Source organism: Pantherophis guttatus, chromosome 2 (genome assembly GCF_059756535.1).
Source record: "Pantherophis guttatus breed Tessera chromosome 2, ASM5975653v1, whole genome shotgun sequence".
NCBI lineage: Eukaryota > Metazoa > Chordata > Lepidosauria > Squamata > Colubridae > Pantherophis > Pantherophis guttatus.
The window spans coordinates 114333493-114357840 of record NC_142064.1 but is presented as its reverse complement, the minus strand read 5'-3'; the positions used below and the strand labels follow the sequence as shown (position 1 = coordinate 114357840).

The 24348-nt window shown below is 38.9% G+C and overlaps 1 protein-coding gene across 1 annotated transcript in view; it reads right to left on the bottom strand.

Moving 5' to 3' along the window:
• C3 (complement C3) overlaps nucleotides 1-24348 on the bottom strand; it is a 72308-nt gene that overhangs the window by 14306 nt on the left and 33654 nt on the right. Inside the window, exons 25-35 of the mRNA XM_087886534.1 lie at nucleotides 24179-24254; nucleotides 22812-22974; nucleotides 17801-17896; nucleotides 17147-17297; nucleotides 12933-13096; nucleotides 11816-11974; nucleotides 9507-9657; nucleotides 4998-5052; nucleotides 4138-4225; nucleotides 3502-3591; nucleotides 2445-2550 (exon numbers count right to left, since the gene is read on the bottom strand). Coding sequence (XP_087742660.1) covers nucleotides 2445-2550; nucleotides 3502-3591; nucleotides 4138-4225; nucleotides 4998-5052; nucleotides 9507-9657; nucleotides 11816-11974; nucleotides 12933-13096; nucleotides 17147-17297; nucleotides 17801-17896; nucleotides 22812-22974; nucleotides 24179-24254 — 1299 coding nt within the window. The remainder of the gene's footprint in view (nucleotides 1-2444; nucleotides 2551-3501; nucleotides 3592-4137; nucleotides 4226-4997; nucleotides 5053-9506; nucleotides 9658-11815; nucleotides 11975-12932; nucleotides 13097-17146; nucleotides 17298-17800; nucleotides 17897-22811; nucleotides 22975-24178; nucleotides 24255-24348) is intronic.

Below are 24348 nucleotides of genomic sequence, written 5' to 3'. Positions count from 1 at the left end.
ACTGGACTCAGTATTTTATTTTTGGTGAACAGCCAAAAATAAAAAACATCACATACAAAATTTAATTTTTAAAAAAAAGAATTAGACAAATTTTGGCCCAGTTAAATTTAAAACACCCCAACTAAAATCAATTTACAATTAAAAATATTTTAAAATATCTAAAAATATTTTAAAATATCTAAAAATATCTAAAAATATCTAAAAATATCTAAAAATATCTAAAAATATCTAAAAATATCTAAAAATATCTAAAAATATCTAAGGGGGGGGGGTTACGCCAGCCCAGCTTGATGAAATAAAAAAGTTTTAAGGGCACGGTGAAAAGTACGGAGATCTGGTATCTTACGTATCTCCAGGGGCAGGTCGTTCCAGAGGGCAAGTGCTGCCACAGAGAAGGCCCTCCCCCTGGGGGTCACCAGCCGACATTGTCTGGCCGACGGCACCCTGAGGAGTCCCTCTCTGTAGGAGCGTACAGGCCGGTGGGAGGCTATCGGTGGCAGAAGGCGGTCCCGTAAGTACAACGGGATTGAGGAACAAGTCAAAGAAACGATAATAATTTGGAGCAAATATTTTGGGCATAGTATTGATTTGGGCAATTGGCAGACTCTCTGGGGAAAAAAATTAAAAATTACATTAGCAACTTCATATAAGGAAAATTTATATAAGATGTTGTATAGGTGGCACTTCCCCCCCACTAGATTAGCACGAATCAATAAGGGAAATTCTTCGCATGTTGGAAGTGCAATGTGGCTTCAGGGAACTTCTATCATATGTGGTGGGAATGCCCAAAGGCAAAGAAATATTGGAATCTGATAAAAGGTTGGTTGGAAGAAATTTTGTTAATAAACATAGAAATCAAACCCGAATTTTTCCTTTTGGGAATGACAGAGGGCAAATACAAGAAAGTCATAAATTATCTACTACTGCATATACTTACAGCGGCACGGATAGCCTTTGCGCAGAAGTGGAAAGAGAAAGATACCCCAACTGAAGAGGAAATACTACTAAAAATTTTCAACTGCGCAGAAATGGATAGACTCACCTTGGAACTCAAGGATAAAAGCGAAACATTGTACTATAAAATCTGGGCCAAATTCTATGAATGGTTAGATAAAAGGAGGATAGCCGAGACAAATGTGTAGTGTTAGACTAGAATTATATACGTTATTATAGATAAATATGTATGTGAATTGTATAGATAGATATATGTAGGTATAGATATATATAATTATATAGGTATAACGTATAAATTACTATTATTATACTATGTTTAAATAACGTATAAGGTGTAAGGAATATATTATTATATTATCATTAGTATATTATGTATTAACTTAAAGTGTTGGAAGATGCTTGGGACCAGTGATGTCATATCTATGTCCAATGTTTTTAATTTTGAACTACTAATAAAAAACTTTTTAAAAAAACTGAATTAGAACTGGGCATGGGTGTTTGTTACTTTTGGTTTTTCAACTTTGCAAAAATGATTAGTTGGATTAGAGATTTTTTTTTAAACAGTTATTTTATATTTTAAATATTTAATATTTTATAAATGTGTATGCATTTGGGGATTTTTTTTCCAAACAAATGCCTTTTTGGAATATTGCCTACTATATATATAGCTTTTACAGGTAATTTTCTCTAAAATAGCACTATTTTTGAGGTTAAAGAGCTGCAATGAAAATGCTATTCAGAAATAAAAACGATAATGAACTTTCAAAATATTAATTAGAATGGCAAAACTCTTCCTCAGCCAGGATAAGTTCAGCTTCCTAAGTCTCAGTATCACTTTTTTTCTCTAAGATGAGCATCACGTTCCCCACCAGACCAGAGAAAAATAGGATCTTGGTGTCACTGGCTTCAGAATGGAACAACTTGCCACAGCCAATTTGCCATGGCCAACTTACTGCAGCCAACTGGTCACATGACAACTCACTGTGGGGCAGTTCAACATTTCAATTTAATTATTTCAAATACTTTAAAAAATATTTTTTGTCATTCAGATTTCATTTTGCATCCTTTCTTTAATGATTCTATTCTACCATTTCTTTGATATTAGTGTAACTTTTGCTTCACGGCGAGTTGTGCCATGGCGAGTTGGCTGTGGCAGGTTGGCCGCAATGAGTTGGCCATGGCAAGGTGGCCATGGTGAGTTGGCTGCAATGAGTTGTCCTAGACCCCACTAGCTTTGTTTTATGCTCTTCAGGAGGCAAGCAAAGGAAACTCATGCCAAAAGTCTACCAAAATACTGTACAGAGCTCTGTGTCAATAACTTTCAACGTTCTCAAGTGATTCATTTTTCACTTCAGCCTTTATAAAATAGGTATAAAGAGACTTTTGGAAAGTCAAGAATATTTTATAAAGTATCAATTATTGTTGGGTATTTTTGCCTAATTTTGCCAAGCTCCAGTATGTTGAATGGTGTTCAATACATCTGCCATTACCTAGATTGTAGTAGCTGTACACCTTGACTATTCCTGGCTGAATGAAGCCAACTTCAAAATGCTTGTGAATCTTAAATTGCAGGCATTCCTCCTCCAAGTGGGAGACCTGGGATGGAGAGAAAAGATAATTTTGTGAGTGCTAGTTTGCTCATGGAGGTAATAAGGATTTTTTATAGAAGTTCCATCTGTATAACCAGAGATGCAGTGGCGCAGCTGGATAGGGATGCTGGATCTGCTGACCAGAAATGGTCGACACTCTATCAATTCAAGGCCTGGTAGTATCATGGGACAGGGCGAGTTCCCGTGACTATGCCACACAAAGTAAATAACATAATTACGAAATAAATGAAATAAAATCTGTATAACTTCAAAGAAACTACTTATTCCAAGTTGGGTGCTCAAGTTTGACCCACTGATTGAAGGACTAAGTTCTATAAGTCTGTCCAAGTTGCGGAGAATAAAGGTTAATAATGGAAAAGGTTCATATATGGAGAGGATCAGCAGGTTGAAATGGTGTCACAGAAAATACTGGTCAAAAGTTAAAGTATTAAAACAATTCTGTCATATCTTCTTTTTGTTAATTAATTAATCTATTTATATTTTATGTTTTTTTTTTAATATCCAAAATTCCCTCAGTGCCCAGATACAGTGCTGTCTTCCCCATTTTGAGTCAGCAGGAAACTACACTGGCACAAAATTGGCTAAGCCAAGGACAGTGCCATTCATCACCCTCATTATTGTGGCAGAATATAGATTGTTAGCATAATTTGGATTAGCATACGTTTGCTGGCTCAAGGACTGGTGGCACGCACATCACTGCAATCATGGAAAACAGACAGGAGGTAGCAAAAATGTGATCTTGAAATATAATGTAAGAGATTATTATATCTCTTTCTTACTAGATATATGATCTGTTACAATCAACAATGAATTATGTAGATTTATTTCGCTGAATATACACACTATCATTTTCAGTATAACACACCTCGTGTTTGCCTAGCAAACCAAATAACCAACCATGCAACTACTCAAAGAAATTGATTCCATACATATTTACCTTGTCTAAATAAATGACAAGAGTTCCTTTCTGAGCCATATTATTGTCAGTTTCAAACTTGGAGATATATCTGTCGACTCTTTTAGAAAGCTAAACAATGAAAGAAAAGATATTAATTCAGGAGTTGCAGATGATTCAAATACATGGAATTGCAGATAACTGAAGCCATTTGTATTGGCATTGTGTTACATTTATAGCAAAATCTGAAAGTATTTTCAAAGTTCCCAGGATGTACATCTGAGAAACTTTGAGACAGCCAAAAAGAGTTTTAATATTAGTAATTTGCCAAAGAAATTCCACACAGCCTTGTACAAATCAAATTCTTCCGACAGTCAAATTCTGGGTCAATATAGAAATCACTGCTTACAGTCAACACCAAGAAAGTTAAAATAGTTAAAAGTTAAAATAACCTTGACTTCAGTTCAAGACTTTCTGATTTTTTAAAAAATGCCTTTTATGTGTCATTGAAATAAAATTCAGCATCTTATTGATTCATTTACTGGTAATGAAGATTCATTCATTCCCTCTGCAGTTTTAACCATATAGGCAAATGATTAACTATAATACATTCTCTAACTCTAATCTTCATGGAACTATAGAAGCAGCAACTTCAAGCCCCATCCAAAGCTTGCCTACCATTGTAAGGTCTTCAACATCAGGGATAAAACCAGTCAGCATAGAAACATCAATTATTGTCATTGTAGAATCAACTTCTCCCAAATACCTAAAATCAAGAATGGAGAAAAAATTACCAAAGATGGATTTCCTAGTTCACAAACAATTTCCTGTTCATTGCTATGTGGGCAGTTCTGGATTTTTCAAAATGTTTCATCTTGAAGGGGAGAAATCTAGCTATTGACAGATCTTATAGCCTGGCACTTGAGCCATCGCAATGTATGTGCTCCTAACTCACAAAACAATTTTTATGAATGTTTTTACTAGGTTTATGAATTTGGGTGAAAACTGAGTAAGAATCATTAAGGCACAAAATAGAATGTATTTTTGTTCTTTAAATGACAAAACCAAACTCTATAGTTTGTCTCACTCTATAGTTCTCTTGAGTCCAGCTCAACATCTGATGGATTCATGAACAAGTTTGTGGAATTTTCCCATCAACATGGAATATATTTGCCATTATCTTCTCCTGGGTCATTTTTCTCAACTTCTGAGTCTAGCCTATAGTTCTAGAGTCCCCTGGAGGTTTCCCATTCATGTACTTGCCATCCTGCTATAGCATATTGCAATTTCTGCATCCCTAAATCAATCTGAAGGACCTGCAGTGACTTAAATCCTGCTCTTTGTTTCATCCACCAACAAGAAAATGTTACAAATTGGGATGGTGCACAGAAAACAGATCAATATACAAGCAGAGATAAAGTGTAAAGCTGGGGAAAGTATAACTATTTTTTTGAAAAGTAACACAAGTGCTTCTTCAGGTTATTACTCTAAATATTCAGTTACAATCCAGAGTTTTCTTGAACGTTCAACATTCTTACCTAATGCAGATTTTAAGCTTGAGGGTTGCCTTGGCTCCCTTTGCCTGTTTTGAATCTAAAAATTACAAAAGAAAGGGGGGAAATCAGACTCTGCACAAATTCTTAGCAGCTTTTTTAAGTGAAAAGTTTGATTGTCTAACTGGCCATAGCATCTTCTTGGAAAACAAAGCATTAATCTAATTGTTTTTACTTTCCATTTCTATAATTGATTGGGTTTTGAAAGAGGTCTTGGAAGAAGTGAATAGGGAATATTTAGATTCAAATCCAGATCAAATTTCAATAATTGAAGAACTGGTTGTGTAGGTTGTAAAGTATGTGAGCTAGGAATTTTCAACCTGGGTGTAAAAAAATCATTTTGCAAGAACCAGATTTATGTTTTTTCTTTACATCTACAGTAATTGATATTGTACATGTCTGTTTGTGCAGAGTTTGTGTGTGTGTATTATTGTTTATCCTAGAAAGATAGAAAACTGGTGGCAGAAAAATACTTAGTGGTCCATTGAGACTGGGGTTTTTGTTTGTTTATTTTTAATTGTATTTTTTATTTTTTGTTGGATAATGGATATGTGTTTATCTCAAGCATGTTTAAACTTAGTTACTGATGAGTGACCTACTAACTCTGCTGGAAGTTGGTTCCAAGTTTCCACAACTCTTTCCGTAATACTTTCTAACATTACTTTTGAACCTCCCTCCTGTCAGTTAGAAGTTATGCTCCTGTGTTTTTGATTTTTGCAAAATATTGAAAATACCTCCTTCTAGAACCTTATTCACACCCTTAATATATTTAAAGATTTTGATTATGTCCCCCCCTATCCAGTGGTGGGTTGCTCCCGGTTCGCTCCGATTCGGGCAAACTGGTAGCGGCAGCGGGAGGCTCTGCCAACTTGCTCAGACATCATCAAAAATGCTCTGCGCATGCACAGAAGCTTCTGCACATGCACCGAAGTGCCACACACTCACGAAGTGAGCACGCTACCAATAGCGAACCAGTAGCACCAGGATTTGAAACCCGCTACTGGTTTTCAATTTGACAGCAAATTGCAACAGTTGACAGGCTAACATCATCCCCCACTGATAAGCAGACTAGGAGGGAGGAAACAGTAGGAATTAAGCCTCCATCATCCAGCATGACCACAGCAAAAACAACACAGCTAATTACAAGTGGGAAACGGCTGGAAGGGCCTATTACATGCACAATGGCCAAATTGATTAATGGCATATAAAGGCAGAGATCTCTGTAATGGTAGTTTAATACTCTGACGATGTCAGCAGATGGCTGACGAAAGCTTAGTAGAATAAAGTTTTTTAATTATTTTAAAATTGTAAGTTCCGGAGCTCGCAGAATGTCTGCTTCTTTCTTTACATACATACATACAGTGTGTATTCATGTCTATGGTATGGTATGGTATGGTATGGTATGGTATGGTATGGTATGGTATGGTATGGTATGGTGTATGGGGTGATGTGTGGTGTGGTGTGGTGTGGTGTGGTGTGGTGTGGTGGTGTGGTGTGGTGTGGTGTGGTGTGGTGTGGTGTGGTGTGGTGTGGTATGGTATGGTATGGTATGGTATGGTATGGTATAGTATAGTATAGTATAGTATAGTATAGTATAGTATAGTATAGTATAGTATAGTATAGTATAGTATAGTATAGTATAGTTAATACAATGATATCACAATATAAATAATAAATGACAGAATACTCTATTATTCTGTTATTGTGTTCAATTATGTCCTCTGAAAGAAATGACAACTCCACTCTTCCTCTTTTCTACTCTGTCTTTTCTGAATCAAAATCAAAATGACAGAGTTGGAGACCTTGGAGATCTTCTAGTCCAACCACTTGCTCAAGCATGAGACCCTATACCATTCCAGACAAATGGCTGTCCAGTCTCTTCTTAAAAGCCTCCAGCGATGGAGCACCCACAACCTCTGAAGGCAAGCTATTCCACCAGTGAATTGTTCTCGCTGTTAGGAAATCTCTCCTTAATTCTAGATTCTCTCCTTCATTAGTTTCCATCCATAGTTTCTTGTCTTGCCTTCGGGTGCTTTGGAAAATAGATTGACTGCCTCTTCTTTGTGGCAGCCCCTCAAATATTGAAACACTGCTATCATGTCACCCTTCATCCTTCTTTTCACAAGACTAGGCATAACCAATTCCTGCAACCATTCTTCATACGTTTTACCCTCCAGCCACCTAATCATTTTGATGTTCTTTTCTGCACTCTTTCCAAAGTCTCTACATCCTATTTATAATATGGTGATCAAACTGGATTCAGTATTCCAAGTGTGGTCTTACTAAGGCTTTATAAAGCAATACTAATACTTTAAATGAACTTGATTCTATCACTCTATTAATGCAACGTAGGATTGCATTGGTTTTTTTTGCTGCTGAAACACACTGGTGGCTCATATTTAAGTGATTGTCCACTAGGATCTATCTATCTGTCCAAGATCTATCTCACAGTCACTGCTATTGAGTTGGGTTTCTCCTAATCTGTACCTGTACATTTGGTTTTCCTTGCCTGTGTAAAACCTTACTTTTCTCTACACTGATTTTCATTTTGTTAGTTAGGGCCCAGTGTTCAAATCTTCTGAGGTTTGGCTATTCCTGCCAGTTTAGTGTCATCTGCAAATTTGATGAATTCCCCTTCTATTCCCTTATTTAAATTGTTTATGAAGATGTTGAAGAATACTGGGCCTAAAATGGAACCTAGGGTACCCCACTATTTCCTTCCTTTCATGTTAATGTAATTTCATTGAGGGCTACACATTGAGTGTGATTTGTCAGCCAGTTACAAATCCATCTGGTGGTGATGCTTTCTATCCCACATTTTTTTAGCTTACCAAGAAGTAAGTTGTGGTCTACTTTGTCAAATGCCTTACTGAAATTCAAGTATATGTCCACTAATTTAGTCACTTTGTCAAAGAATGAAATAAGATTTGTTTGGCATGATCTGTTTTGACAAACCTGTATGTAACCTTGTATGTATATATCTAGAATCTAGTATGTAGCCTGGTATTCTTATATCCCAATCAATGGGCTCTCTGAATAATGTCTCTGTAATTGCAACAAAATTCAAGTTATCCCTGGACATAACAGCTGTTAGTTCGCAAAGTTTGTTGCCTAAACTGCAAACATTAATGCACATGATATGGCTCTCACTATCAAAAGCTTGATTTTTCCTAACGCCAACTTTAATATTATTAACTGCAGAAAGATCTGTGTTAGAAACACAACAACCTTATTAGTCCCCAGTGTTTGCTGGGGACAACAACCCTCTCTTAAATAGTAAGACTACAGCCTATCCTACTAAGTTCCTGCCCCAAATTCTGGAAATCCTTCTGCACAGACAACACATTTTTTTTGGACAGATCATTAATGCCAAGATGCACAACAACATCAACATCACAATCCTTACTACCATTCTTGACAGTCTTAATAATATACCTCCTTTTTCTCCTGGCAGTACAACCAGGCAGATATCTCAGGCTCTTACAAAATCTACATATTCCCGTCCTAAATAGACGCCTCTTACAGTTGTGTCACCAACCAGAAGGGTACCAAATCATGGACCACAATGCCCTGCCCAATAGAGTTGTTATCATCACAAACAACTGAATCGGCCATCTCAGTATCCCTCTTAAGTTTGGCAGGGACATTATAACTATTATACAGGGATACACCCAAAACATCTTTTTTATGATCCCCTGCACTTCTCCTGCAGAGTCTTTGTGGAAGAGAGGGGTGAGAGCAGGGCAGCCCAATAGAACACACCGGCTGAGTCGGTCACTAATTTCAGCCTGAAAAGCTGACAAGCAAACTCTAGAAAAGCAATTTCTCCATGTAAACTAGCAATCTGCATACAAACAGAGCAGTATACCAGCTTAAGAAGACTACCACGAAAGACAGCTGCAAAGCAAATGTTGTACTAAATATATTAAGGTATTACAAGAATTCCATAGCAATATTAACCCACTGAGTCGCTTTGAATTGCAAGATAAGTGGCATATAAATTTGATAAATAAATATGGTTTCTGCAAAGGAAAAATGAGATAAACATGTAATAGTGCCTCAGAATGGTACACAGATACAAAACCGGTTAGAAATTGAATCATGTTGCAAACCCATCAACATGAATTGAAAGCAATCAAAAATTTCTGGAGTTAATCTCTCTTTTTGGAATTTCTAAAATTAAGAATGCCATTGTCATTTTTCTTTTTTGGCACCTTTTACCTCAAATCTTAAGAGTTGGTGCAACTAGTTAAGTGATAGAAGAACAGTAGTGGACAACAAGAGGCCTTCTGGCCTATGGCTATTTGACCATCTGTCCAAATCCCAATTGGTTTGTTGACTGCAAGTACTGGATCTCAACTAAGTATGGTTAATAATATTTTCTATTAAATGAGAGACTTTTTATGAATAGATTCTGACATGGTGAACACTAAAATTTTAATCCCCCACCCAAAATTTCATTACAATCCACTATTTCTAGGAAGCCAAACTTACTGATCTGCACGTTTTCAACAGAAACATCAAGATGGAATTTGTTGCAAACATTTGCATCCTCCCGCAATTGTGCATTATAGACCGTCAAAATTGTCATTGTTGCTTTTCCATCACCTGATGCTGACACAGTGAAGTCTTCATTGAGTTTGGTCTGAAAAGCAACCAGGGTTAACATGACCATCAACTGCAGTTCCTTGGCTATTTTGATTTTACTGGATTGTATTTGTTGTAACCTGATATGAGCTAGAGGTGGAATAGATTTCAAAATATAAGAAAGACCCAATCAAATATTTGGATGAAGAAACAACAATATATTGGCAAGGTATCAACAAAATCAAATCATAAAGAAAACTCCTTTCCTTCCACTTTCTGAAGACACAATGAATGTAAAACTAACCAAATTATTGTGCACCAATCTTTGCAATTTCTATGTATGTGTACATTCATAGTAACATAATGTAGTAGAATAAATGGATTTAATTTTCTGCAATAGGAAGGTATAAATATATATTATATATAAATCATGAGTAGTGCCATTTGACAATTACATTACATTTGTATAGTAAACTTTAAAGCACCTGAAATCTGTTTTCAGGTGCAATGGAGAAGTGATTAATATGTCCTCTTCTCCCAACAAAGTGGAGGGTAAAGCTTTCGATAAAAGGGTATTGGTTATTTAGAAATAATGGTCTCTTAGAGGCCATTGGTGATAACTGGAAGAAGTAGTTCTTGATGTACAACCACAGTTGGACCAGAATTTTGACCTTAAGTGATGCATACATTAAGTGAGTCATCATGTGACTGGACCCAATATTATGACCCTTTTTACAATGGTTGTTAAGTAAATCACTGCAGCCGTTAAGCGAATCTGGTTTCCTCAACTGACTTTGCTTGTCAGATAGAAGTAGTCCTTGACTTATAGCACTGAAAAAGGTGATTTAGGTACAACGTTGCAGTGTCACTAGAGTCATGTAATTGCCTTTTGCAACATTCCCAAGAGGCTTCAGACAAACAAAGGCAGTGGTGGGTTGCCCCCGGTTCGGACCAGTTCTATAGAACTGGCGGGAGGCTCCTGGCCCTGATATCAGAAGCGATCTGCGCATGCGCAGAAGCAAGGCACACGCGCGATCCTATTGCGAACCGGTAGTAAAGGTAAGTAGAACCCACCCCTGAACAAAGGCAATAGGGGAAGCTGGATTTCCTTAACAGCTGCATGATTCACTTATTGACCATGGTTATTTGCTTTATGACTGGGGGGGGAAAGTTATAAAATTGGGCATGATTCATTTAACACCAACATCAGTTAATGACAGAAGTTCTGATATTAACATCTGGCTGACTGTGTGATGAACCATGATAATTCTTGACTTTACATTCACAGTCGGTCCAAAGAAAAATAATGCATAACTGGATATACAAACATCTCGGGTCGCTTTGTCATTATCACTGGTTGTTCACACAATCAGCCAGATATTTAGACTGGATTTGGCATTTCTATCCACCTGGTGAGTCATTTCCAAGGACAAAGGATAGGCAGATTTTGTTCTTTGATGGTGTTAAAGATATGGTCACAGGATGTGAGCTGTTCCGAGTAAAACTGCCTTTTGCAATTGATTGACAGTAATTAATCAATGCCGCAGGTGATTAAGTGATGCTCCAGTTGTTGTGGGATTGCACCCAAGGCCCCTATTACTATTGGTATATTGATAATAATTCCTGCCTACATGTGCTTTTCCCTTGTATGCTGTTTCACAAATATTTCTTTCTACTTGATTGTACCAGATCTATATATAAACATATTCAAACTCTATTAGTATCATACCTTTACATTGGTTCTAAATTGCTTCTGCAATATCAGAAATAGCAAAGAGCAATAGATCGTTTTAATGACTTTATCTTCATGTACTAAGTGAAGGTGTTGCGAAGTGCTCCAAAAGTCCCTCAGAACCATTCAAATCTCTTTCCTAGGAATAGTTCTTAAAAGTACAGACACAATTTTGCAATATTGTCTTAAATACAGCCTTTTGCAGCTTTGTGTGAGGAAAGGGAAGTCATTTAAAACTACACTGTATGTTGACAAAGAAGCTAGTAGTCTTAAGCCACTCTCCCCTGATCTGATGCTTGAACATGGGCTAATCTCCAACCACCACAATTCCAATAGGAAGAACTGATTTAAGTTTTCTTTCTTGTTTTACTAAATACTGTATAGTTTTTCCCAGTTCTTGAACAAAGATGTATTTCAACTTTAAACTCCAACATAATTAGTTTCAATGAAAGGAGTAATAAATATACTTGCTGAAATACCATACCTCTGTTGTCTGGGCTCGAGCAGCATTGGTAATATCAATTCTGTAGTTTATAGGTAGTTCTCGTTCTGGCAGCCTAATAACAATATCTAAGTTTAAGTCCTTATGGGTAGGCAATTGAATCTCATATTCAGCAAGAGCTTGAAACACCACAACTGTTGCCTGGAACGGGAGAAGGAAAAAATAAGATTGTTTGTCTTGGAGTGTCTCACAAAGGAACTGTAATTCCAGTGATGTATTTTACCAGAGAAATAAATGTTTAACACATAGGGAAGAACATGGTGATGGGGCTCGTTGCAATAAATACCCAAACTATCTTTCTAATTTTTACAATTGTCTGTTGGATCATTTGATCATAAATGAGAAGATGGGCTACAAACTGAATGAGTAAACAAACAGAGGAGGGTTGACTTACCGTATATGCACATACATACATCTTTAAAGAGCCTTTTATCTGTAGAACTAAATGATCTAGGTCTAGGACAATAGGAAATTTATGGATGAGATTTCCCTTGATTCCCTTAATTTCAACATGAATGAAGGACATAAACCCTAGATAATCTTCAGGTAAAAATTCCTTTCAAAAGCTATTCATTGTCCTGCACATCAAAGATTCAACCAATTAGAGATAAATTCTCTATCCACCATGTAAGCATACACCCTGATCTTTTCTCAGCACAAAACATTTTCTCCTATGGATATTTTGTGCCAAAAAAAGCTTACAGATGTCTAAAATGAAACCTGTGGTTTCTTTCAGTCTATCAGAGTTATTCAATGCCTATAGCATCTATTCAATGCTTTGTTCTAACAGCTGAGTAGTCTACAAAGTACAGTTAAAAAAACACTCCTTATTCTTTTTTTTTTTCTTTTTTTGAGGTCTCTCTCTGTAAAGCTTCCATTCACTGTTTCTTGTCTTATCCTTAGACACTATGGAGAATAAATCCACAACCTCTTCTCTGTGACAGCACTTCAAATATTAAAAGACTGCTATAGTGTCTTGACTTTGCCTTCTCTTCCTTAGGCGAAACCTGCAAAAATTCAGACTATTGTTTTGTTTTAAGCAGCCTAGTTTAGAATAGAGCGCAGAAGATTATAATCTGACAATAAAGCAAAAGCTCACTTGGGTTTGTCCATAGGTTCCCCCATAATATTTCTGATCTGTCAGCCATCTGACTATGGGACCGGCCTCCTCAAATTTCTTCATTTTCAGCAGGGCCAACAAGGCATAGGAAGTGCCTTCAATGTTGTGGGTGCGAGCATTATATTCTTCCCAACGATTCCTTCCTAAAAAACAGCACAGAAACAGAATTAAGCCAAACAGATAAAAATATTATCTGTTACTTATCTTGAAAGGTGACTTTGCATTGATCCATCTTGTGCAGCAATTGTGCCCATTCCTGGATTGGGAGACCTTGCTCATAGTCACTCCTGCCTAGCTGGACTACCTCAATGTGCTCTATCTTCCCAGCTGGACTACCTCAATGTGCTCTATCTTTGAAGGTCACCCAGAAGTTACAACTGCTCCAGAATTCAGTGGTGTTGCAGTTTCAGATGCCCCTTGCTTCGCCCATATCATATTGTTTGCCATGTGAATTGCACTGGGTCCATTTTCTTTCTGTATGCAATACAAGGTGATGGTTTTCACCTTTAAAACATACATGGCACACAGCCAAGTTATTTGGAGGACTGCCTCTCCCTGAGGGTATCTCCCTGAGGGTATCTGCCATTCCACCAGATTGGATAGGGTTGACCTGCTCCAGCTCCCTTCCCTTAAATATTGCCATCTAGCGGGACCAGTGGTGGGTTGCTACCGGTTCGCACCAGTTTGGGAGAACCGGTAGTAAAAATATTTAGTCGTTCGCAGAACCGGTAGCAATGGCAGGCTGGCCATGCCCCCGAACCAGTCGCCCGGTCACGTCTCGCTCACCCCGGCCGCCATGTTCGTCACGCATGCGCGTCCCATTGCCTTGCAACTCCAATGGGATGTGCATATGCGAAGAACAAGGCGGCGATGGCAGCAGCTTTCCTTCAGATAAAGCTTTCTAGCAGCGGCAGTTAGCTGGGGGCTGCTCTGGACCAGCTGCCGTGGTAGGTAAGCAGCCTAACAAAGAGATGGTGGTGGGGAAGGAAACAGGCAAGTGGGCCTGGCCACAGGACTGCCGGGAAGGGTGCATGGAAGGCAGGCAAGCATATCAGGGCCACCCGGCAGTACGGAAGAGAGCTAGCAGCCTACTCCCTTCCCTGCGGCCTGGCATGCTTGCCTGCCTTCCACGTGGCCTTCCCGGCGGTCCCGATGCCTTTGCCTTCCAAGGTCAGGTCACACATGTGGCCTGTGACGGGAGATGTAGCACTTCCGGCCGGGCCCGGCCAGTGGGTGGGTGGGCGACCCTTCAGGGAGATGGAGCCATTGCAATGAGGCTGAGAGGGGCGGCGACAGTGGCAGTGCTGCAGCAGGGCAAGCAGATTTCCCATGGCCTTCCCTCCATGTGACGGAAGGCAGCCACCGCAAAAGCTGCGTAGGAAAAGTTTCGGGGAGTTCCGGGACTCCTGCCACCACCACTGCCGCTGATGCCTGCAGCGGCAAAAACCGCGCAGGAAAAGTTTCGGGGCACTGAAGTTCCCGTTTGACCCCTGCCCTGCCTCTGCCTGCCACAGCCTGAAGCTCCTGTTTTGGGTGCCGCCACCACTGCTGCTGCTGCTACTGCCACCGTGGCCAGGCATTTTCTCTCGGGTCTCCCAGTCTCACTCTCCTAGACTTTGAAGGAGGGAGGGAGGGAGAGAGAGAGTAAAAGAAAGAAAGAGAGAGAGAAAAAGAGAGAAAGAAAATGAGAGAAAGAGGAAAAAAGATAGAAGAAGGGAGAGACAAGAAAGAAAAAGAAAGAGACAAAGAAAGAGAGAAAGAATGAAGGAAAGGAAGGGAGAGAGAGAGAAAAGAAAGTGAAAGAATAAGAGACAAAGGAAAAAACAAAGAAAGAGAAAGGAAGGAAGGAAGGGAAAGACAAAGAAAGAAAAAGAGAGAAAGAAAGAAGGAAAGAGGAAGGGAGAGAAGGAAAAAAGAAAGAATGAAAGAAAAAGAGAAAGAAAAAACAAAAAAAGAGAAAGGAAGGAAGGGAGAGAAAGAAAGAAAGAAAGAGAAAGAAGGAAAGAGGAAGGGGGAGAAGGAAAAAAGAATGAAAGAGAAAGAGAAAGAAAAAACAAAAAAAGAGAAAGGAAAGAAGGGAGAGACAAAGAAAGAAAGAAAGAGAAAGAAGGAAAGAGGAAGGGAGAGAGAGAAAAAAGAAAGAGAAAGAGAAAGAAAGAGAAGGAGAGACAAGAAAGAGAGAAAGAAAGGAGAGGAAGGGAGAGAGAGCGAAAAGAAAGAAAGAAAGAAAGAAAGAAAGAAAGAAAGAAAGAAAGAAAGAAAGAAAGAGAAAGGGAGAGACAAGAAAGAGAGAAAGAAGGAAGGAAGAGGAAGGGAGGGAGGGAGGGAGGGAGGGAGGGAGGGAGGAAGAAAGAAAGAAAGAAAGAAAGAAAGAAAGAAAGAAAGAAAGAAAGAAAGAAAGAAAGAAGAGGAAGGAAGGAAGGAAGGAACACAAATCCTGGCACTAAACATGGCTTCAGAAGATGCTTTGAAACAGGACAGCAATTTAGGGCTGGAAGGGGACTTAGAGGCCATCTAGTCCAACCCCCTGCTCCAGCAGGAAACCTTACATCGACTGGATTATTTTGGTGCCTCTAACAGAGAGGAAAAATTTTAGAAAGGAGAAGGAGTTTACTAGGACAAGGCAGCCATGCAGAGGAAGGCAGAGATAGTCCTTGATTTATGACCAGAATTGAGCCCAAAATTTTGGCTGCTAAGCAAGAGCGTTGTTAAGTGAGTTTCACCACATTTTACTCAATCCATGATCTCTCCTGGCTCTAACAGTGATGTGCAAGTTAGGGAAGAACATCTGAAGGTGTGTGTAATGTTCTAAATGTATAGAAGTTATAGTTAAATGTGTGGCAGAAAGTGGACTCTGGATGTGTTTTTCCAAATGAAGTAAGTGAGGTTGAATGTGTATAGTTTTAGAAGAGGTGTGTGTGTATGTGTACATACACATACAGTATATATAGTAAATAATGTATCTTTTTGTGTGCCTATACACTATACTATGTAATATTATATGCACATATGGCATATGTACATAGGATTAAATAGTATATTTAGTATAACCCCCCCAGAGATAAGGAGAATTCAAGACCTCAGTGCCTTCCGCCGTGCCCTTAAAACCCACTTTTTCCAGCAAGCCGGGCTGGCTTAGGAAGAAATTTTTTAAAATTTTTAAATGTTTAATTGGTTTGTGGTTTTTTTTAAATTTTGGGCCAAATTTATATAGATTTTAATTGTTTTTAATATTTGTATTTCATGTTTTTAATTCTGGCTGTGCACCGCCCTGAGTCCTCAGGGAGAAGGACGGTATATAAATTGAAAATAAATAAATAAATAAATAAATAAATAAATAAATAAATAAATAAATAAATAAATAAATAAATAAAATAAATAAAATAAATAAATAAATAAATAAATAAATAAATAAATAAATAAATAAAATATTTTGGATGTTCAGTAGTAGTAAATAAATAGACAGGGAAATTGTATCTCGTTGAGGCCTTTGAGGCGAGGAGAGGCCAGGCACCCTAACCATAACCCTTGACATGAGTGATGTCAAGCTGGCCATGCCTACCCAGTCACATGACCACCCAGCTACGCCCACCCAGTCACATGACCACAAAGCTACGCCCACCAAATAAGCCACGCCCACAGAACTGATAGTAAAAAAATTTAGAACCCACCCCTGAGCGGGACCTAGAAAGAGTATCTTTTCCATAGAAGTGCCCACCCTGCAGAACGCTCATCCCATGGCATCTGGCAGGCCCCCATCCTTCTAGCCTTTCAGAAAGCTGAAAAGGCTTGGCTTTTATATATATATAAAATATATAAAATGATATATATATATATCAACCAAATTTGGTACACAGATGACTTACTCTCTGGAAAAAAATACTATGGGGGTAAGACACCCCTGGTGTGTGTGTGTGTGTCTGTGTGTGTCTATTTGTGTGCCACAACATTCTTCAGCCTTCTGCTGAGATAAACAACTGGCAGCCTATGGAAAAAAAGAGCTTTATATCTATTTTTACTCATATTGTTTCTACTTTACCAGGCAGCTAGAAGCAAACCAATGCCACTTGCTCTTGGTTTTATTTTTGGTTACTGCAATTTCTAAAAATCTATCCATTCTGTTTCGTGTTCCAAGCTAATCTTTCAAAACCCAACCACACCTGGTTTCTATTTAAAACAAACCCATATATTACCTTTTGATGCTTCCATGAGTACCCTGTCATCATTGAGTCGGTCTGCAGCAGCCAAAGCATAGGCTGTGAGGGCCGTAGTGTAAGGCCTTTGCAGTTTGTCGTATTTTCTGAGTAAATAATCTACAGCCTTGTTGATGCTGCTGTCTAGAATCTAGAAGTGAGGGCAGAGGAAAGAGAAGAGATCCATTAGGAATGTTTGGAGGACAATTAGCATTTCTATGGAACATCATTTCCCTGAGGTATGATTGGTCCCCTCTCAGTTGCTTTTCTGAAAGGCCCCACAAATCATGATTTTGTCAGTGAGCCTGAGGATCACAAATGGAGATGGAGCCAATCAAGTGGTTGATCTGATTGTGCTGCTGCTGCCATGGGGGTGGGGGGTGGGGTATAAGGGTTATGTTGTAAGATGCCCAGAATCACCTATTTGTGGTGTTCAATAAATAATAAATAAAGTGAATATGTGCTGCCCTCTTCCTGCTTGTATGTTTTGCATGCTAATAATGCACGTTTAGTCTACTTTGAGATCCTGAAGGCTTCTAATACTGAACCTGGGGTCAAGAAGGTGGGAAAATGGAATATTATGATTAAAAAAACCCTAGAGATGTGCTCGTATTTTGGCCCCCTCATACCATTTCCCAATACAACATCACATACATTGATATGTTCATTGCAGATTGATCTGGATTCCAATAATGAAATTAGACAGAATGCTGTTAAAGATACTTCTGGTTCAGCACCTTTAGATCCTCCCTAGAAGAAAACGGGGGGGGGGGGAGACAAAAAAATGATAAAAGTTAATGGTAATATATAAATATATTAAATAATGCTAATAAATAAACACTTCTCTGTAATTATTCATAGGGGGTAGGTGGGGGAGCAGCAAAGAGTTAAGGGGTTGGGGTTTTTTTTGTATCTGCCATCCATGTGGCTGCCATCCACATTTCACGATTCAACTTGCAGTGTTGTTGAAGAGTTGGAATTTGAGAAAACATTCAACTTTACATATCCATATGGGAGCTATAAACAACCCTAACAACATTTTGTGAGGAGAGAAAGAACAAAGGGCAGCAAACTCTGTGAAAGGAATTTTCTGCCAGACTGTCTACAGAAGAACAAGTAATTAGTCCTTTTAATGAAACTTTTGATTATTTGCTTTAAGCCAGGCATGGCCTAGGCAATTTCAAGAGTTTATATTCCGAAGCTGATCAGTTGATGCTACTTCAGAAAGACAAATAAAATTCTTTATATGCCAGAATTCCAGCCATTTTGTTTAAAGAGAAGTGGAGGGCAGGCAAAGAGAAATGTGGGACAACTTGCCGCGGCTAGCTCCCCACAGCCAGCTTGCTACTTCCAGCTCCCCTTTGCCAATTTGCTGCCACCAAGTTGCCGCAGGACAACCCCATAAGGTCAACTCACCACAGGGAGAACTCGCCACAAGCAAGCAGAGGGAGCGCCAGACAGGAGGGGGAGGGGGAGGCAAGCAAGCGGGTGGGCAGAACACAGAGCTTTATTCTCTCATTAAGTCAAATCTTACCAAGGCTAGCCTTTTTGCCCTTCATCCCGCTTCTACTGGTGACATTCCAGGCCTGTTTTTAATTTTTTTTAATACATACTTCACTGATTGTTGCATATTATTTGAAAAGCTGCACACTTTTTGTGGTTTTGCTTATTATTTAGTGCTATAAAAACATTTCATTATAGAGAAATAATAATAATATATCCTGACTTCACAAAAAAACATCCTACTCGCAACTGCTTATATACTCAGGTGCTACCTTAATAGCTCTTAGGGTTTGGTTAAGACTTGAACTGTTTTTACCAGTCCCAGACTGTGAATCGAAATGAAGATTAAATCAATAATAACAACAATCAGAATAATTTCTATAAGACCCTTGAAAGTGGACATGGTGCTACTACAAAGAAAATACCCTGAAATTTTGGAAAAGTAAGAAGCACAATGGGAATGCACAGTGGATCAAGAAGGTTGAAAGCACTATAAAAGTGACTAGAAGGGAAGATGTACACACAATAAAAGAAATGGTGCAAAAACAAGCAAAGAAGGTCAAGAACTGGGGTGCCCCTGATTTAGATGAGCTGCATGGATTCTGGTTGAAATAACTAACAAGCAATCCAAATGAATCAGGTTCTGGAAACATCAGAAAATGAAAAATGGCTAACAACTGGAAGAACTTTTTTGATTCAGAAAGATGTAGAAAGGTGAAAAAACCTGAAAATTACAGGCCAATCAGTTGCCTGCCAACAACATACAAATTACAAATTACTTACAGGCATTATTACAAACCAAATTTATGGATATCTAGAAAACAAGGATTTGCTACTTGTAGAACAAAAAGGATGCTGCAAAAATTCAAAAGGAACCAAAGACCAATTGTTGATTGATAACTGGTTTTGAAGAATTCAAGGAAAAGACAAACAAATTTGTTCATGGGCTGGATTAATTATAAGAAAGCATTTGATTCTGTTCCATACAGCTGGATTGAGAAATGCTTAGATATTTTTGGAATTAGCAGCAACACCCAGAAATTAGATAGATTAGATAGAGTAACAGAGTTGGAAGGGACCTTGGAGGTCATCTAGTCCAACCCCCCACCCAAGCAGGAGACCCTACACCATTTCTGACAGATGGCAGTCCAGTCTCTTCTTGAAAGCCTCCAGTGATGAAGCTCCCACAACTTCTGAAGGCAAGCTGTTCCATTGGTTGATTGCTCTCACTGTCAGAAAATTTCTTCTTGTTTCCAGGTTGAATCTCTCCTTGTTCAGTTTCCATCCATTATTCCTTGTCTGGCCTTCAGGTGCTTTGGAATTTGAAATTCCTGAAGACTTCCATGAAGCTATGGCATACTAAATTGATGGCCTGTAGAGAAGAACTTGGTGAAGTTGAAATCAAACAAGGAATCTTCCAAGGTGACTCATTGTCACCTCTATTATTTGTACTTTTGATGGCATCACTAACAAGCATTTTGAACAAACCAAATTGTGGCTATGAATTGGCAAAAAAAGGGTTGAAAAATTCCCATTTGCTTTACATGGATGATTTAAAACTGTTTGGAAAAACAAAATCTGAATTGAGCTCATTGCTGAAAAGCACTGAGGAGTTTAGCAGAGACATTGAGATGCAATTTGGCATTGACTAATGTGCAACAATTGCTATTAAGGTAGGAAAAATTGTTGAAGATGATGGATTCGAACTTGATAATGAAGAGTTGATAAAAGCAGTAATACCAGAAGAAGGGTACAAGTACTTAGGAATTTTTGAAGTCTCTGGCCTGTTGCACAACCAAGTCAATGAAGCTACTTCAACAAAATATATAAAATGAGTCCAGACATTTTTGAAACCAAAGCTAAGCAGAGGAAATATCATTAAGGCAATTAACACCTAAGCAGTGCCTGTAATTTGATACGAAGCTGGAATAATTGATTGGACTCAACTAACTAACTTGATAACTTAGATTGAAAGACAAGAAAACTAATGACAATGCACCATGCTCTGCACCCAAAAAGTGGTATTGATCAATTGTACTTTCCAAGATGTCAGGGTGGCAGAGGATTCTTACAGGTGAAACAAACTATGGAAGAGAAAAAACATGGTTTAAATGACTACATAAAAAAGCAAAAGTGCCTCTGCTGGAGGAGGTGAACAAGGGAAACCTCTTGAAAACAACAAGCTGAAAGCAGAATATCAAAAGGAAACAATTGAGCATTGAGTTTCTAACTGGAAAAAGCAGCCTATGCACCATCAACACCTGAAGGACATTGAAGGAAAGGTAGATACAAAGCTAACATGGAGCTGGTTGAGATCAGGGGTGCTGAAGAAAGAAACTGAAGGCTACATTTCAGCTGCCCAAGAACAAACCAATTCCATGAAAGCAAAAATTCAACATGTCAGTAACAACAGCAAATGTTGCTTATTTATTTATTTATTTATTTATTAAATTTATATACCGCCCTATTCCTAAGGGACTCAGGGCAGTGAACAGCGAACGATAAAAATACATATAATACAAACGTTAATAATAAAAAACCAATTAAAATATACTAAACATTCTGGTCCTAGATAATTCAAGACATCCTAGTTTAAAATAAAATCAAAAAGCAATATAAAGGGAAAGTTAGGCCAGGCCGGCCTGCTGAAACAGGAATGTTTTGAGGGCACGGCGGAAAGTGCGCAGATCCGGAATCTTCTGTATCTCTGGGGGGAGCTCGTTCCAGATGGTGGGTGCCCTCACAGAAAAGGCTCTCCCCCCGGGGGCCGCCAGTCGACATTGTTTGGCTGATGGCACCCTGAGAAGCCCCTCTCTATGGGAGCGTACTGGGCGGTGAGAGGCTATTGGTGGCAGAAGGCGGTCTCGTAAGTACCCCGGTCCTAAGCCATGGAGCGCTCTAAAGGTGGTAACTAAGACCTTGAAGCGCACCCGGAAGACCACAGGGAGCCAGTGCAGCTCGCGCAGGAGGGGAGCCACATGGGAGCGCCATGCTGCTCCCATAACTACCCGCGCGGCCGCATTCTGGACCAGCTGGAGCCTCCGGGTGCTCTTCAAGGGGAGCCCCATGTAGAGAGCATTACAGTAGTCCAGGCGTGAACGAGGGCATGAGTGACCGTTTTTAACGAGTCCCGATCCAGAAAGGGACGCAACTGGCGAATCAGGCGAACCTGATAAAAAGACCTCCCGGCCACAGCCGTCAAGTGTTCTTCTAAAGACAGCCGTGAGTCCAAGAGGACGCCTAAGTTGCGAACCCTCTCCGTGGGGGGCAATGACTCATCCCCAATAGTCAGTGATGGCACCAATTGACTATATCGGGACGTCAGAAACCACAGCCACTCGGTCTTGGATGGGTTGAGCCTGAGTCTGTTCCTCCCCATCCAGATCCGTATGCAATGAGAAAGATGAAACGGTGGATCATCTTATCAGTAACTGCAGCAAAATCTCACAAAGTGATTATCTACAACATCATGATCAAATTGCCAAAATCATACATTGGAAGCTTTGCCAGATGTTGGGTTTGAATGCAGCAAAAATTAGTAAGCACACCAACTTGACAAAGTCCTTGAAAATGAACAGGTCAAGATCTTGTGGAACTTTCGAATCCAAACAGACATACATCTGGCCCACAACACTCCTGACATCACTATTGTGGAAAAGAAAAAGGTCATTGATATTGCAATACCAGGTGATGCATGAATTGAAGAGAAACAACTAGAAAAAATAATGAAATACCGCAATCTGCAAATTGCAGTTGAGTGATTGTGGAGGAAGAAATCAATGGTTGTACCAATAGTAATAGGAGCCCTTAGAGCAATACCCAAATGATACTACTACTACTACTACTACTACTAATAATAATAATAATAATAATAATAATAATAATAATAATAACAACAACAACAACAACAACAATAATACCACCTAGTTTGAACATCTGACTGTGCAACAAACAATAATAATAAAATAATGGTATATATCTGCATGTCCTACCTGAATTCCTGTACAGCTGACCAATATCATTAGAGAAAAAGCTAGCAATGAACCACTTGCACAGTACAATCTTTTCTTTAATACCTGGGTTTGGGTTTTTTGTTAAGAACTTTAAAACCTCTGGATTTATTTAAATCGAACAGGGAGGGAGGGAGGGAGGGAGACCATACCAGCATTTCTCCATGGATTACAGGGGCATTTTCTTTGAACACTCCATCTGGTTGTTGCCTGTTCAGAATCAGCCACTTCACACCTCCACAAATGATTTCATGGCTAATGTCTTTTGCAACTTTGGTAGCCATGGCAAAGACTTTTACAACATATGCTGTTAGCCTGTAAAGAAGATAATGCATTAACTAACCATTTCAATGAAGATCTTAATACAAGCAGTTGCTTGCTTGGTTTTGTAAGCCAAATATGACTAGGTTGCTGCTAGCTAAGAGGAAGAGGGGAAGAGTGGTTTGTCCAGTCACCACATCACTATATTACGATATAACAAGGGTAGAAGCTGTCCATGCATTTATGGGAAACAATCAAGATTAAAATGAGTTGTCCTCATCTCTCATCTGTCCTTCAACCTAGGAAGGAAAAAGAGCTCAACTAATCCAGGTCTCAACCCAGGACTCAAGGAAGTATCAGGAGAAATAATGCATCAAATCAGTTTAAGAGGAATTATAATATTGTTATATCAGTACAGTACATAGGAACTAGAGCTTTGGAAGAAATCCAGGATAAGAGTTAAGAGAAGGAGAATTCCTTAATTCAGTTCTTGTGACTATCAAAGATGAATTCTAAACATTTGCTCTATATGTGTTAGTAATAGTCAGTGGAACTGAGTACTTTCAGAGGACAGCTCCTCACTGAAGTAGGATAATCATCTATTCAGAGAGCCACTTTGCAGTAGTGGTGAAGGTCCTGGCCTAGAGAACAGGAGATTGTGCGTCCTAGGCCTCCCTTAGGCATGAAAGCCAGCTGGGTGACTTTGGGCCTCTGTCAGCCAAATTCACCTCACACTACTGTTGGCTACTGTTGTGGGGAAAATAAAAGGCAAGAATATTAAGTATGTTCATCACCTTGAACTAACCAAAGAGAAAAAAATTCTAGTAACAATAACAGCAACAACTCAATCCTATGGAATCAGTGTTTCAAATCTTCTACTAGCTTGAAGCAGGACATTCTGATTCTTATTTTAATGAAAAAAAAAACAATAGAACTGGTTGATATTAAATGCTAGACATGAGAAGACAAGAGGGAGACATATTATATGGGTAAGCCATTATCAGAAAAGAGTATTTTGTCTGAAAGCTGAAAGGATTTTGACCGAAACATGGGCTAGAAAGGAGCTACTAACTACAAAGAAGGGAAAGGTAGGTAGAAAGGAATGAAGAAATGAAGAAAGCAAAAAAACAAAATACAAAGACAGAAACTCAGATGCACCAGCAGAAGTTAGAAAATGAAAATATATGAACATTTATAGAGGAAGTTAGAGGAAAGCCTTTCCATGATCTGAAAGTAATGGCTATATTTTTGTCCATACCAAGTACTAGATGCACGATCTGGAAATGCTGCATAGGAATGGTCTGCTTTCTTGTACACCAACTCCTGGGTGTAACCTGAAAAGGGACAAGATAGAAAGAGCTGTGAAATTTAGCTCCAGCCATACAAAATCACACTTGCATCCAGACTGGCATCCAAAACAGTTTTGCA